Source organism: Vanellus vanellus (assembly GCF_965231255.1).
Source record: "Vanellus vanellus genome assembly, chromosome: 12".
NCBI lineage: Eukaryota > Metazoa > Chordata > Aves > Charadriiformes > Charadriidae > Vanellus > Vanellus vanellus.
Window position 1 is genome coordinate 14,812,389 of NC_138917.1, and position 15,551 is coordinate 14,827,939.

At 41.7% G+C, this 15,551-nt stretch overlaps 1 protein-coding gene across 2 annotated transcripts; it reads right to left on the minus strand.

The window, feature by feature from the left end:
- Positions 1-41: 41 nt before the first annotated feature.
- On the minus strand, positions 42-15,171 carry LOC309676756 (UPF0547 protein C16orf87). 2 transcript variants are annotated; one of them, XM_082489386.1, is made up of 5 exons: positions 15,052-15,171; positions 10,762-10,858; positions 7,125-7,170; positions 6,515-6,697; positions 42-595 (listed from the first exon to the last, which is right to left on the minus strand). In XM_082489386.1, the coding sequence occupies exons 2-5, from the start codon at positions 10,795-10,797 to the stop codon at positions 477-479; spliced, it is 384 nt and encodes a 127-aa protein (XP_082345512.1). In that variant the 5' UTR covers positions 10,798-10,858; positions 15,052-15,171; the 3' UTR covers positions 42-476. The 2 variants fall into 2 exon arrangements, with proteins under 2 accessions (XP_082345512.1, XP_082345511.1); XM_082489385.1 differs by lacking the exon at positions 7,125-7,170 and having other exon boundaries at positions 15,052-15,165.
- Between the last annotated feature and the right edge of the window lie 380 nt (positions 15,172-15,551).

Below are 15,551 nucleotides of genomic sequence, written 5' to 3' on the forward strand. Positions count from 1 at the left end.
ACACCCTAAAGTATCACAAATGTACTTAATTCCCAGTTCGATAAAATAATGGAATATCAATTTATTAAAAAGTTATGTGAACTGTACATACGTAAACTGCAACATAGCTGAAAAATCTGAAATATATAATTTTAAAGGAAAATCATTTATTTCTGAAAATATTTAAAATATTGCATTTCTGGCAGCAAATTCAAAAGAAGTGCTCTGGAATGAGTGCAGTCTCTCTGTGCATTTGTTTAGCATTTGTCTTCAAGGTGTAAAACATATCTGCTTTCTGATTTTTCATAGCACAATCTTGTGAACACTTTCTTTCTGACTTGTAGAGACAGAATTCGACTTCCAAGAACAACAGCAGAATTTTAACAGGAAATAGTATGGTCCTTGATGGTGCAGACAACACACTTTCCGAGAGTCCATGACACCTTGGAAATATGCTAGCCATTCTGCATATAAATGCCTCAGATTGTGCTTACAAGTTACAGAATAAGTCTTTGATTGATAATTTTTCTGTTTATTTCCGCCAAGGCCACTGAAAATACGAAGGCCTTTTCATCTGAAAGGTTAGCATACATGTCAACTTCTTTTTCTTGTTTCTCTGTAGAAGAAAAAAAAGTCACTATTAGAAGCTTTTTCCATTATCCGCAGTCAATTCACGTTACATAGTAGTTAATAAATGATGTGGAATGGAGTACTGGAATTGAAAAGAAGTTAGACAATCAACTCCTACGCAGGGAGGGACAGAGAGAGGAGGAAGGAATGGAAGCACACAAAGGTGCTAGAAGAGTCACAGAATTAGTCATCCAAAAGCATGACTGAATTTCTGTTCTTTTATGACAAAGAAAGAATGAGTCACTAACATTATATTGATTCCTGGCACAAAAGCGTATTCGAGTGTTCCTCCAGTTTTGGGGAGGTTTTTTTTTTTTTTTTTTTGCTTTTACACGAACACCTCCCATCCTAGAAATCAAAGATATTTCACCATATCCTCATTAAATATGACATTTATCCCCGTATTTCACATCTAAGTAACAGAAACACAAAAGTTTAATTAGTGTCCAAGACCAAAGAGCAGATACATGGCAGGTGTCAGGTTCCCAATTTGTCACCATGATCACTTCTGGAATTTCTATACCACAGACTTTCAATCTTATCCCAGATATAGAACAATGCTAGCACCTCAGTCAGCAAGGGAAAGCCTCTGAAATCCCTCTGCTGATGTTGGCTTCTTTCAAGGCTACAGATACACAACAGCAAACCATCAAGAAGTTTCCATACTCAGTGCTCAAGTACACTAAGTTACACTATAGCATATGACAAAACTAATAAATAGTACTTTCATAAATACCACTTACTCCAGCTCTTGACTATTTATATCCCACTTTAGCTAGCCATAGGTAACTGACACAACTCATTAAGGAAAAAAAAAAAAAAACCAAAAACAAAAACAAACCAACAACAAACAGCTTTGTCGGCAGAAGACCAAGCCTGCAGGCAGAGAGGAGCAGAATACATATAGAGCTTTAAGGCTAGTTTCTAGCTGCGGAACTCCATCTCTAATCCAAGTTCCACGGTAGCCTGGACCAATTTACAATCACAACACAACACTCAGCTGACAGACCCCTCTGTCTCATTAACACACAGACACACATGTGCACACTCTTTTTGACCACAGCACACTGGCAGACTGCTCCACCAAGACACCTAAATCAGCAATAGGCAGGTGAAAAACAAAGCTGCATTGGAAAATAACAGAACAACCACGTTGAAAAAAGATCCCAGCATCTCCTATCTCTATTTACTCACATGGTTATTTCTTCAATGCCTCCATATTCATAATAACATTTTTAGATTGGGCTTCACATCTGATTGTCTGTGTTACAGCTCTGGACACCATTCCAACAGACTACCTTCCCTGTGAAGTCAAGTGCTTGTGTTAAACAACTAAGCGGGGGAAACTGAAAAATCCTTTACCACTGTGTTCTCATTTAATACTGATAGAGGCACACAGCAACAAAACCCTCTACTTAAAGATTCTAAACAACTTAACTCACACATAAGCTCACCTTTCCCTGCAAGTAAAATTGCTTAGTGAGGAGCCTGGACACACAAAGACGCAACAGTTTTTAGTCTGAAAGCAAGCAACTTCCCTTAGCAAAGTAAAACAAATCAAAGCATGTTTGATATTTGGAATGTAAATGATTTCTGCTTGTTCCCTGGCTACACAAGACAATATTCTCTAGTGTATTGCATTTGAAATGAAAGCTGAGTTTCTGCTCAGCTGAGAAACTGAGTGTCACTGCAAGTCCTACCCTGTCATTTAAGACAAATCAGTTTCCATATGTACACTCAGTCTGGGTTGCTCCACTTCCTTCCTCCCACCATTTACAAATTAACAATGCTGGGAGTTGTTCTGAACACAGACATTATGCACACTGGCTAATCCACATCAACCTTTTCTGTTTTGATACCTAAATCCCTCCCCTTTTTTCATACTTCCTGATCCAAGCAAATTCAGCCACCAGTTAGCACCCAGCAAAAATTAAAAATACTTTTTTTCCCTGGTAACTGTTAACAGATTGTAGACTTGAGAAAGCTTTTTTTTTTTTTTTTTTTTTTTTTTTTTTTTTTAAGTTTCCCTTCCCGCTGTCCTCCCAATGTACTGGCTTGTTCTGAGACTTCAGCTTTAAAAATTGAAATCTTGAGATCAAACAGCATCAGGGATTAACACAGGCTTGCAAGCTTTATGCATTCTCAAGACAAATCCAGTTCTCATCAGTAACTAGTGAATAGCTTGCACCTGCCTGACATTTTACCATATGCTACTCATAGGATACTGTGGTTTCTACAGACTCTATTAAAACTTTCCGCTTCGCAGTCTTATCTGAAAGTAGTTTTGACTCACTTCTCTATTGTTAGCAAAAAAACTGTCTTGCAGAATCACAATACCATTTTTGTAAGATGTTAAAAATACTGAGTCTTTTGATATACAACTAAGAGGCTTTTAGGTGAAAATATTCAGTCTTTCTGTAGCATGTCTCTCATATCCCCAGATCTCCTGCAACCCACTAGCTCCACAGCCCTTAAAATTGTGATCTATGTATAAATCAAATATGGCCACACACACACACCAAATTTTGTATGGATTCAAAATCCAATGTTCAGAGATTTGCTATCCAAGATAGTAAACTACTTCAAATGTGCACATTGGGCAAGCAAATGCATGAGTAATACAGTTGGAAACTACTAGAAAAGGAAAACTTGGGTCAAGAAAATTAATTCAGTTTAAGTTTTATCAGGATACTGAAATGTATATATCTTTATAAAGATTCACCCCTTAAGTATCAAGAATGCTTTAGTAATAGACACCAGGCCACCCAGTCTCACTTGATGGTAACCTCTTTCAAGAGCAGAATAACCAATACCACTTCCTCGAGCACACAAGGGGTTTTGTTTGTTTTAATATAATCAAGTTATATATAACCTAGATAACAAGGCAGCCTGGGAACCTGTCTAGCTGTGTATCACAGTCCCACACAGTAAAATAAAATAAAAAAAACACCACAACAAAAATCACAATCATATTATTATGAAGTTTCTGTTTTCAAAATATATTGTCACATTTCTGACAAAGAAATTAAGTGACAATTTTGACAAGCCAAGTCTGCAGTGAGAAGTTCCTATTTTTCAGGGTCATCACATGGATCTGAAACACGTGATAGGAATATTCTCTAGTTCCCAGCACTCTGCCATATTCCCCCCAATCTACATCAGCTTCCTTCTTCCTCCCCCTCCATTCCTTCTTACTAAATCCGCAGGAAAAATAACTTATTTTTAAAAGCCCTTTTGCTTCTCCTGTTCTTAATTGCTGTTGAATCCTGCAGCTCTTTGCTCTAATGTGAACCAGTCAGGAAGGATACAAAAGAACTAGTCAAAGGCACAGACATAACTGGGAACAAGCATGCTATGCATGAAAAGAGCGCAACATAAGCAAGGAAGCGAAGCTACAGATGTCACGGGTGTCTTTAGGAAGAAAAATTTCACAGCTGGGTTATCTTCAAACAGACAGATTATCTGCTCTTGCATGCTATTATAATTCAGGAGTTCTCTGTTTTCCTGTTTTTCGTCTACAATTTCATTAGGCATTGCAGAAGGCTAAGACGCACCAAATATTTAATAGCTCTGCAAACAGTGGCCTATCTCCGAGTCCTTTGGAGGAAAGAATAACACAATCTCCAGTGGCAAGTAATGTGTACCCAAAATATCCTAGAAATATACAATAGGCAAGGAAATAAAATACTCTAACACTAAGCTCAAGTCTTGCACTCCAAAGCTGACTTTCGACACTACGTAGAGTGATAGAAAGACTAGCAATGAGTCACAAAAAAAATCACCTTAATTGAAGTAGAGAAATTAGAGTTGCTTAATAAGCTTTTACACAAGCAACACTATCAAGCAGCAGGTTTGGTAAAGGAAGAATGTTTCTAAAATTCTAAAGTTAATGTTAACTTTTTTTATAGTAATTACTTACAAAATTATGGGTTCTCTGCTGAATTTATTTTTATAGCCATGACAGCCATATATATCAACTTTTTGCTTGTTTTTTTAAATCTGCCCAATAATTACCACAGTGGTCTACACAGATTCCAGTTTGACATAATAGGAAACAAGTCAGAAGTAAGAAAATATCCTAAGCCCACTTATTCCTAACCAGTAAGGTGTGCTGCACTGGTGAGGAGCAAAGATAATCACAAATGGGTGTGAATCCAAGCTCTGTTCCAGCTCTGCAGAAGAGGTCGAGGAAGAAATGGTAGCAGCAGCCACAGTACCAAGTAAAGGGGATGGCAGGACAAGAAGATGAAGGCAATCTTCTCAAGTGAGATTCAACTTTAAAACAAACAAAAAAAAACCACACACAACACCAAACACCAGGAAAACAACACACCACACGCACTCTTACACAAAGATCTCACTACGTCCGTATTTCTAGTTTTCTATCTCAGAGCACTGGCATATTGTCACACTTTGGAGTATACAACAAGAGGTTAAAAACATTCAGACTTGTTTTGGATAGGAAAACATGTGCTCTAAATATTCCCCATGCTTTCAATTCTTGCTTTTTGGAGACTATAAAACATGCATTAAGAGAATGGATATTTTCTTTTGATTGCTTTCCTCTTTTCCAGGGGACAGGAAAGATTTACTTTTTTAGGGCAACCAAACAAGCTCAAGCCAAAGCTGTGTGTGAACTGGACCGGCAGTAAAATGCCTAGAAACAATCCTATAGGTGCTAGACAAAGTCCAGCTTGGATCAGTAACAAATAGGGAAGCTCTGTATTCAGTGAAGCCACATACATCAATAAGCCATATGCAACAGTGAAAAGACTAGATAAGTGTATTCCTATTACAGTAAAGCAATTGCCATCCAGAAAACATACAGAAATCAAATTCTATCTCCTCTTTCCACAGCCAAAGCACTAAACCAACAAAATCCCAATTTATATTTTGTTTTTATAAGAAAGAAACTTTAAGAACAAAGAGATTTACATTAAACAGCACAGACAACAAAATCGATTTTGAAAAGTTAGAAGTTAAGGGAACTCACTTTGCAACATGGATTAATGCCCATTTTTGTCAACAAATAAAGTAGCAGGGGAAAAAAACCAAACAATTGCATTTCTGAGTTATGCCACAAGGCATGCTTGATGGTTTCAGCAGTTTTAAGAACAAGATCTTCTGAGCATTTATACAAAGTCTTGTTCTTCTCCTCCTAACTGCCTTCCAGCCTTTTTAAGTCTATGCTAAGTTTTGGATTAATTACTCAGGCCTAAAATTAATATCTCCAAAACCATAGACAGCAAATGTAGTGTCAGTAGTCTCTTAAAAAAACAGGAATCCTAAGTGACAGACACGTACTTGAAGGGCTCCAAAATTACTCTATTGTGTGTAACACTTTATTGTATAAAGACTGAGAACAGCAGGTCACCAAGGAACCTTAACAAGCAAGGAGGCATTCTTTCCTCCAGAGAATAACTCTGGAGAAACATGGGACAAAAATTCAGGTCATAGTAGTGACTCAAGATGCTTTTTTTACTTCGGCCCTCCAAAAGGTTTCAAGGAACTTTTTAAGCGATCCAGTCACCATAATCACACTCTGATAACAGACATCATTACATTGTTTGTCTTTGTGATATAGAGCAGCAGTACCTAAAAAAAAAAAAAAACACAAACCAAAAAAAACCTACTAAGCACTACAGTCCTGTATGTTGAAGCTTGATCTGGTGGCTAAAAATACAGACCTAGTTCTTCATAGTTAGTTCCAATTAAACACTGGAACATAAAATCAGAGGTCTCTACAGATGTGGAACAGTCCCTTCCCCGTATTAAGATATTGGATATTGGCTGAACTAGTCTAGTTACTTAAATGGTTTGAATGGTATAAAGGTTTATTGACAAAAAAACCCCAATCTTCACACCTAAAGAAAACCCAATGAACACACTTCTCCAGTTCTCATACCTCTTTCTTCCTCGTGCTTTTTGGCTGAGGCACTCTTAGGTCTTCCTCTTCCTCGTCTGCTATGATCTGAATGGCTGTTAGACCTGGATCTTTTTCGGTTTTCTAAGTCTTTATTTACTGCAGAATTTATCTTCTCTCGCTTAACTCTCTCTGTCCGTCTCCTTTTGGCCTCACTCTTGTTTTCTGTGCAAATGAATAGAGATGGTATGATCTAGGGTTGTTTTCATCTTTGTTCTTAATTTACTCTTAGTGCTTACCCCACCCAATAACATTTTTTCTTTAAATCTCTTAGCAAAAGTGGTTAGATGTCTATACCTTTACAGAACAATTACATCTGCACGATAGCCATGCAGAAATTAAGGTGTCAGATCAAGAATGACACTTCACTTCTTGATTACAAGGATCAAGCCTTTAACTACTCCAAATGCATTTTGCAACACGAGACGTTTGCTAGTATACAAAAAGTTCAGTTTCCCATAAGATGGAAAAAAACAATACACAGATCACAGCCATCAAGACAGCTCATTGCATGTTTTTTCCACTAGCCAAAAAAAAAAAAAGTTTATAATATAGGCAAACAGCAAAGTACTCATCTTCCAGCCAGTCTCACCTCTGTGCCCAGCAACATCATGGAGCAGATCCTCCTGGAAACTCTGCTAACAATTGGAAAATAAGGAGGTGATTGGTGACAGCCAGCGTGACTTCACCAAGGGCAACTCGTGCCTGACAAATTTGGTGGCCTTCTGTGATGGCATTACAGCATTGGTGGATAAGGGGAGAGCAACCAACATCATCTAGGTGGACCTGCGCAAAGCATTTGACACTGTCCTGCAGGACAGCCTGGTCTCTAAATTGGAGAGACATGGATTTGACTGGTGAGCCACTCAGTGGATAAGGAACTGGCTGGATGGTCACACTCAGAGTTGTGGTCAACGGCTCAACGTCCAAGTGGCAACCAGTGAAAATTGGCATTCCTCAGGGGTCAGTACTGGGACCGGTGCTGTTTAATACCTTTGTCAGTGACATGGACAGTGGGATCGAGTGCACCCTCAGTAATTTTGCTGGCAACACCAAGCTGTGTGGAGTGGTCAACATGCTGGAGGGGAGGGATGTCATCCAGAGAGACCTGGATAGGCTTGAGAGGTGGGCCCATGCCAACCTCATGAAGTCCAACAAGGCCAAGAGCAAGGTCCTGCATGTGGGTCAAGGCAATCCCATGCACAAATACAGGCTGGGTGGAGAACGGGTTGAGAGCAACCCTGAGGAGACGGACCTGGGGGTGTTAATGGATGAGAAGCTCAACATGAACCAGCAATGTGCACTCGCAGCCCAGAAAGCCAACCATATCCTGGGCTGCATCAAAAGAAGTGTGGACAGCAGGTTGAGGGAGGTGATTCTGCCCATCTACTCCGCTCTCATGAGACCCCACCTGGAGTACTGCATCCAGCTCTGGGGCCCCCAACATAAGGACATGGGCCTGTTGGAACAAGTCCAGAGGAGGGCCACAAAGATGATCAGAGGGCTGAAGCACCTCTGAGGACAGGCTGAGAACATTGGGGTTGTTCAGCCTGGAGAAGAGAAGGCTCCAGGAAGACTTTATAGCAGACTCCCAGACCTAAGGGGGGCCTGCAGGAAAGACGGGGAGGGACTCTTTATCAGGGAGTGTAGTGATAGGACAAGGGTTAATGGCTTTAAACTGAAAGAGGGTAGATTTAGATTAGATAGTAGGAGGAAATTCTTTACTGTGAGGGTGGTGAGACACTGGACAGGTTGCCCAGAGAAGCTGTGGATGCCCCATCCCTGGGATTAGACAGAGCTTTGAGTAACCTGGTCTAGTGGGAGGTGTCCCTGCCCATGGCAGGGGGGTTGGAACTAGATGATCTTTAAGGTCCCTTCCAACCCAAACCATTCTATGATATGATTCTATGATTCTTTTGACACTAACAATGAAATCATTCCCAAAGCTCACACAAATCAAGATGCTGAGTCAATAATGCTGTCAGTAAATGCCACATTACATAGCATACATGTCCCACCAAATGTAGCCTATGACAAGGCCTCATAATACTTAATGCTCAACAGGTGCATTGTTTTCCTACACACTAGAGTCAAAAAAGAGTATTTACCTGAGTTTCACCTGTAAGTTAAGTATGGATTAACAAGCTTGGGTACCAAAAATAGTACAGTCACCACAGAACAACATTCAACATAGACTAGCTGCATATTTGCAAGGCTGCAGCACCATTCTGCAGTAGCTATATCACTGAAAATACTGGAACAATGTTTTCTAAAAGAAGTTGCAAATATCTTATGAGTACAATACAGACATACACGGTCTCCCCCTATATCTTCCTGTGGAACTGGCTTCCTTTTGCTGCAGTTGTCCCATTAATCTTGTACAGACACAGGGTACAAACAGGACAGCAGGGTAACTTGTCACTAATGTTAATACAAAAGCTGTATTTCACAGCGTCACAAAAAGGTTGAGATAGCAAGGGACCTCTGGAGACCAACTTGTCCAACCCCCCCTGCTCAAGCAGGGCCACCAAGACAGCCGTTTTCCCAGCACAACGTCCAGATGGCTTTTGAGTATCTCCAAGGATGGAGACTGCACAACCTCTCTGGGCAACCTGTGCCAGTGCTTGGTCACCCTCACAGTAAAATTGTGTTTCAGTTTGTGCCCATTGCCTCTTGTCCTGGCACACCTGAAAAGAGCCTGGCTCCATCTTCTTTACACCCTTCCTTCAGGTATTTATGTAGATTGGTAAGATTCCCCTGAGCCTTCTCTTCTCCAGGCTGAACAGTCCCAGTCCCCTCAGCCTTTCCTCAGAGGAGAGATGGTCCAGTCCCTTCACCATCTTCGTGACCCTTCACTGGACTCTCTCCAGTATGTCCATGTCCCTGTCGTACCGGGGAGCCCAGAACTGGACACAATACTCAAGATGTGGCCTCACATGCACTGAGTAGAGGGCAAGGATCCCCTCAACATGCTCACAATACTTTGCCTTATGCAGCCCAGAATACTGTTAGCCACCTTTGCTGCAAGGGCATGTTGCCGGCTCATGTTCAAGCTGCTGTTCACCAGGACCCCAGGTCCTTTCCTGCAAAGCTGCTTTCCAGCAGGGTGGCCTCCAGCATATATTCATGCATGGGGTTCTTCCTCCCCAGTGCATTTCCTATGTACAAAGCTGAATTATACAAGAGCTTTGCTCTACCAGGTTATAGCTTTCAGCTTCATTTGCTAACTACTTTATCAACTTTCAAACAAAACAATCAAGGAGGAGGAAAGCAAATTGGCCAATACTGTCAAACAGTACCACAGACATTGCTTAACCTCTTCCACCTTGAAAGTTCAGTTATCTAGCAAAATGTCATATAATTCCTACAAGCTGGTAAACTATAAGTATCCTTCAAAACAGTGATACAAAATATAAAAAAAATAGTTTCCATTTTGTAGACCTGGTAGATAATTTTAAAAAGTAGACATTATAAATCAGATAGTTGGTTTGGTTTGTTGTTTGGGGTTTGGTTTTGTTTTTGTTTTTTTTTTAAACATCTTCCCTGACAGGTGCTTGTTCTGACTAAATCCTACTAGGACGGGAAGAAGTGATAAAAATTAACACAAGGAAAATGTTAATCATGCCAGAATGCATATTCAACCAACTTCTTACTGTCTCAATCAAAAAAAAAGATACACAAGTTGGACACAAAAAATACACTATTTTTTAATTTAACCATGCAGAGAGATGCAAGACCCACTTGGTTTTAGATTAAACATATGACAAATTTTATACAAAGTGCTATTCAGGTGTTCACGAATAAGCACAACTCAGCGTAACTTCTTCAAAACAAGAGGATTTTTACTTTCAGAAAACCCAGCTTAAATCAGCATGTACTCTGAAATCTGATCCCTTTGGCACCTCTAGACATTTAGCTTCAAAATAGGATTAACAGAAGGCTTTCTGTAAGGAGTTAGTTTGCATAGTAACCAATATTCACAGCTAGAATATACACAGAATAAATGCCAACATCACCAGAACAAAGGAAGTAAGACTGAACACACAAGCTTCCCCCCCCTCAAAATTCAAGCAAAATTAACATATTAATAGTCTACCATGCACAAATTCAAGGGAAAGTGAACTGACAACAGTCAATTTACAAAGAGAAGTAAAATATTCTATCCTTTGCCTCCAAGAAATAAAGGAAAAGAACTGGTGTCCCCTTCTTCCCATCTCTGTAAGTATTACCTGTGATGGGTGGTGATCTCTCAGCACGTTTAGCATGCAAGAGTTTTCGACTAATAAATATGTAGCCACAGGGACATGATTTACATGCAACAGGAACCTGGGAAGAGAAGAGACAAATATTTCAGATCATCTCAAATTATGACAAAATTCCTGTCCCAAGAAGAAAAAAACCCTAGTAACTCACATTTTGTCCTAAGAGATACCTCTTCAAATTCAGTCTGTACTGCAAACTATGGCCTGTACTATTATACAATTGTATTTAAACACAGTAAAACCAGCTTCTGCTATGAATCACCCACCAAGCCTTTTCTTTATGCAGTTGTTCGAAATCAAGCTGTTGTGACCACTTTGTACTGCAAACCCTTTTCCCCAAACTGTCAAAGGGAGTGGGGGAAAACGGAGAGGACTAAAGCACGGGTGAATTAGAATAGAAATATAATTTCTCTTCAGTGCTTTCAAATATCCCTAGTCAAATCAGTCAGACATTCCCAGTTTTGCTTCCTTCATTTACTTAAAAAAAAAAAAAAAGTATTACAGAAAAAGTATGAGTTAAAACTGTCAGTATATTCTGAATACATTCACTTTGAGAAGCATTTGAAAGCAACTCCTTTAGAGAGCAGGAGCAGCTTTAAATAGAAGGCATAATAGAGCCCGAAGCAAAACAGATGCATTTGTACCACACTCTACAACATGGTTGTAGACAAGGCGGGGTGGTTACAGAAGGATCTAGTTAATTCAAAATGCAAATAACCTACCACAGTTAGTCAAAAGCTGACTGCAGGTTGAAGAGTTTGAGAGACTATGGTCCTTCTCCTGATCAGCTAAGCAGTCAGGAGCAGTACGTTACAAAATGAGAAAATCTGGAAATGCCACACTTGCATGAACAATGACAAAAATCTTACTCCGAACAATTAAAAAAAAGTGATGCTAGTAAATTACAAATCTCATTACCTTCACTTAAAGCTAAGATCTTTTGTGATCTTTTAAAGTAGTAAGGAATACACCGTATTGCTTTGATTAGGTTCAAGACTGAAAACACAAATCAAAGCAAGTTTAAACAGAGATCTGGAAGAGATTAACACACATTAAAGTCAAGTCATGTTGAAGCACGACAGTGGGGAAAAAAAGGCAGGAGGTAATTTCTCAAACGTAATTCTTTGAGACAGGTCTCTACAAGTTTGCCAATGCCCACTGAAACAAACAGGAGTACAGAACCATGACTGCCTGCTTAATTTTATTGGACATGTGGAAGAACCAAGTTCCAATGTTCTACTAGTTAGGAAAAAACCTGCCAAATTAGTATACGAATTTGTAAAGGGGAACTTAACTGATACTCAGAATAAACAAATTATTTTGCTTTCTGGAGCACATCCTAACTCTTGTATTTCACCCTATGAACAGCTTACAGATAGATTCTTGATACAGGTTTTATATAACTAAAGACTTAATTCCCTTTATGGATACACTGACATAAAACCAATTCTAATCAAGGTTTATTGAACCTTAAAGCTCAGAATTTAGCAGACTTCTGTGTGCTTCTCCTTGTCCATAAGCCAGTATAAGAGTACTAAAAAACACTATCTATCAGATAGTTTGTCTGTATTGTTAAGATGATACAGGAGTTCCATTTAAGCCCATTTTTGAACACCTGGGTCTCTCCAATAATTATGTTTCCAGGCGCAGCCTAAAAAAAAAAAGTGGGGAAAACCATCCAAGGGGATTGGAGCAGACCCAATATTTTTCAGTGAACTTAACTGTGTTTAACAGAACAATACTGTTCTCGTGTTACAGGTTTGGCATGTAGGTGTGTGTGTCATCTAGGGGGGAGAGATTATATGGGAAGGGCCTTATTCACTAAAAGATATCAACTATCCTTTGAAGACCTACAGTGATAATATCCTGTAACATAATTATTACGGCAACATAGTCCTACAAACACCATTTTACTCTGGTTAACATTTTCCTAACCAAAAAGAAACAGTTTATCATACAAGAAAGTTTACCTGAAGCTAAAATAAGAAGTTATAATTATTTCTTCTGATTGACCACAAGTACTTCAGGCTCCCTAGTTTAATGGGGCCATGCTTTGATTTTGAAAATATCACCAAAACCCTTCTTTTTTTATTTTTAAAAAGTCTAAATGGCAAATTACACACATCTAAACTACAACAGGAAAAGTTTAAAAGCCTAAGAAGTGTTACTCAACATTGTGCTCCAATATTTGTGGCTGTCTAAATATTTCCATGCATGCCACTTCTAGTGAAGAAATCAGAAACAAATGCAAAGCCCTTGTTTATGGAAGAATTTAAGAAACGCTAGTACAGGACACAACCACTTAAGCGTCACACAAGAGCTTCCCCACACTCTGAAAAGGGCTGACTTGTACTGTAGGTTTTAGTTTCTTGTCCTCTAAAACATTTGGCACTGGAAAACAAAGTCCTATGAGCAATGTTTGTGCCGGAGCAGACACATATGCACGTTAATTACATGTTGGCCACAGAAGAGTTGCTAACAGAAAATCTACATTGACATATGCATAATATCTGTTTTAGTTTTAAAGCACAGAACAAAATGAAAGTTTCAGCATCAGCTTAAAAAGCCTATAATGTTTGCTTACTTGTTCTTCCTACTGCTGGTGGTTTGACATTCACTACATTTATTTAAACAAACAAACCCACCACCACTCTCATATTCAACTTCTCACTTATTTGAATTTCTTCTTTCCCCAAATGAATAACCAGAACTTGGTACACAATTTCTTCTCAGAAATAGTACTTCAGTGACGTGCTTAACACGTGAGCATTTGCAGTTGTTCATCTATTGCTTAAAACATGAAAGGATGCCCCCCCCACAGCTTAACATTCCAAACTGTTCAAGGATGAGTAGAAACACTATAAAAACTATGCAAGTCAGAACAAATAAGATGACTTTTTAATCTTTATAAGAAAAATGAAAAACGGCACGAGATTATTTTTTTTAAGCATAGCTAAAATAGCATATACCAGCCAACTTTCAGTATCAAATAATAGAAATGTGTTTCTCATGATTACACGAAAAAGCCTCTGCCCCTGCCCTGAGCCCCAGAGCAGCCTTCTGCAGTGCTGCGCTATTGTTCCAGCAGAGGAGCGCTGCTGGAACAAACTGGCCTATTTTTAATAGCAACATCATTACCAGTAAAAAGTGGCAATGAAGACAAGCTCGTGATATAGTAACAGCTCAAATCCGTCGTTGTTAATGTTTAAGTGTAATTAACTCCATTTTGTGCTCATAACAAAACTGCAGTGAGGCATAAACAGCAGTTCACCTATAGATTTGAATTGCATGATAGAAATTGCAGTAAAGATATCAATTTTGCTGTGTCTAAACTACTCCATGAGAAAACACCACAACTGAACGCTCTCCCAGCTAGCCTTAGGCACATTAGTAATTTATACAATGCAGTTTGTCGTTTGGATGACAAAGTTCGTTATATTTTCAATAAATTGCATAGTTACTAAACAATACCAGCGTATAAACAAACAATTCTGCACGTCGCTTCAGTGTAACATAACCATTACACTACGCTGCAAGATGACCACCATGTTCAATCCACACTCCAAGCAGAGACTGCAAAGGCAACTTATTTACCACACACAAACATCGCTCCACAGCGGCACGGAGAGAGCTTTAATTCCTCCCCCCGAACCGAGCAGCTCAGCCGACGGCCTCTCGCACGGCTATGGCAAACGCGCGGTCCGCAGCGGCGGCTGAGGCAGGGACGGGCGGCAGCGCAGAGCGAGCAGGAAGCAGGGCTGTCGCCGCCAGCCGCTCGCCGGCCGGGACATAGCTGCCAGAGGCCTCCCGGCCCGACCCGGCAAAATGTCGGTGCGGGACAGCGCACACCGTACCCGGGCACGCCGGAGCGGAGCCGGCAGCGCCGCTGGTCCCCGAAGTGCTGCCGGGGGATGACGGGGACAACGGGGGCTGAGGGCGGTGAGCGCCGCAGCCGCGCTGAGGGAGCGGGTGCCGCAGCCCCGGGGCTCGGACCCCCTCGGCAGCCCAGAGCTGGGGCCGGAGCCCACCTCCCCACCCTTCCATTCAGGCGGAGCCCCAGCGGCAGCAGCACCTGGCCCCGCACCGCCCCAGGGCGCCACGCCGCCCAACCAGCCCCGCCGGCGGGCCGCCTTGAGACGGGCGGAGACAGCGGGGCCGGCGCTCCTCCGGCTCACGGGGGGCGCCGTTTTAGCCCCGCGGCCACTAACCCGCGGCGGGGCCGGCCCTGGAGGGGAGCGGGCCCGGCAGACGCCTCACCTGCTGGTCGCACTCCGGGCAGGACTTGGTGGCCATCTTCACTTTCTTAGCCCTGCTTGAGGACATGCTCGCTGCTGGTGCTGCTGCCGCCGCCGCCGGAACGCCGACAGTCCCGCCCCGCGGCGGCCGGGAAGGGCGGGAGGAGAAGGCAGGGGAGGGGAGGGGAGGGTTAGGGGAGGGGATGAGAAGAGAACCCGCACGGCCTCCGCGGGCCCCGCCCGCCGCCGGCACGGCCCTCCGACAAAGGAGCCGCTCCCGCCCGCCGCCGGAGAAGGCCCGCCCACACCGGCGACGGCAGAGCTGAGGCGGGACGCGCGCGCGCGCGCACGCACGCACGCGCGCGTGGAGCCGGCGCTGCCGCCGGATTGGCTGCGCGCGCCGTTAACGGCTGCTGGCGCCCGTTAACGGTTGCTGGCGCCCCCCGCCCCGGCGCTAAGTGGAGGCTGAACCCGAGGTAAGAAGTGATGGGGCAGCTCCTTTATCGCCTCCTTATCTGCTGG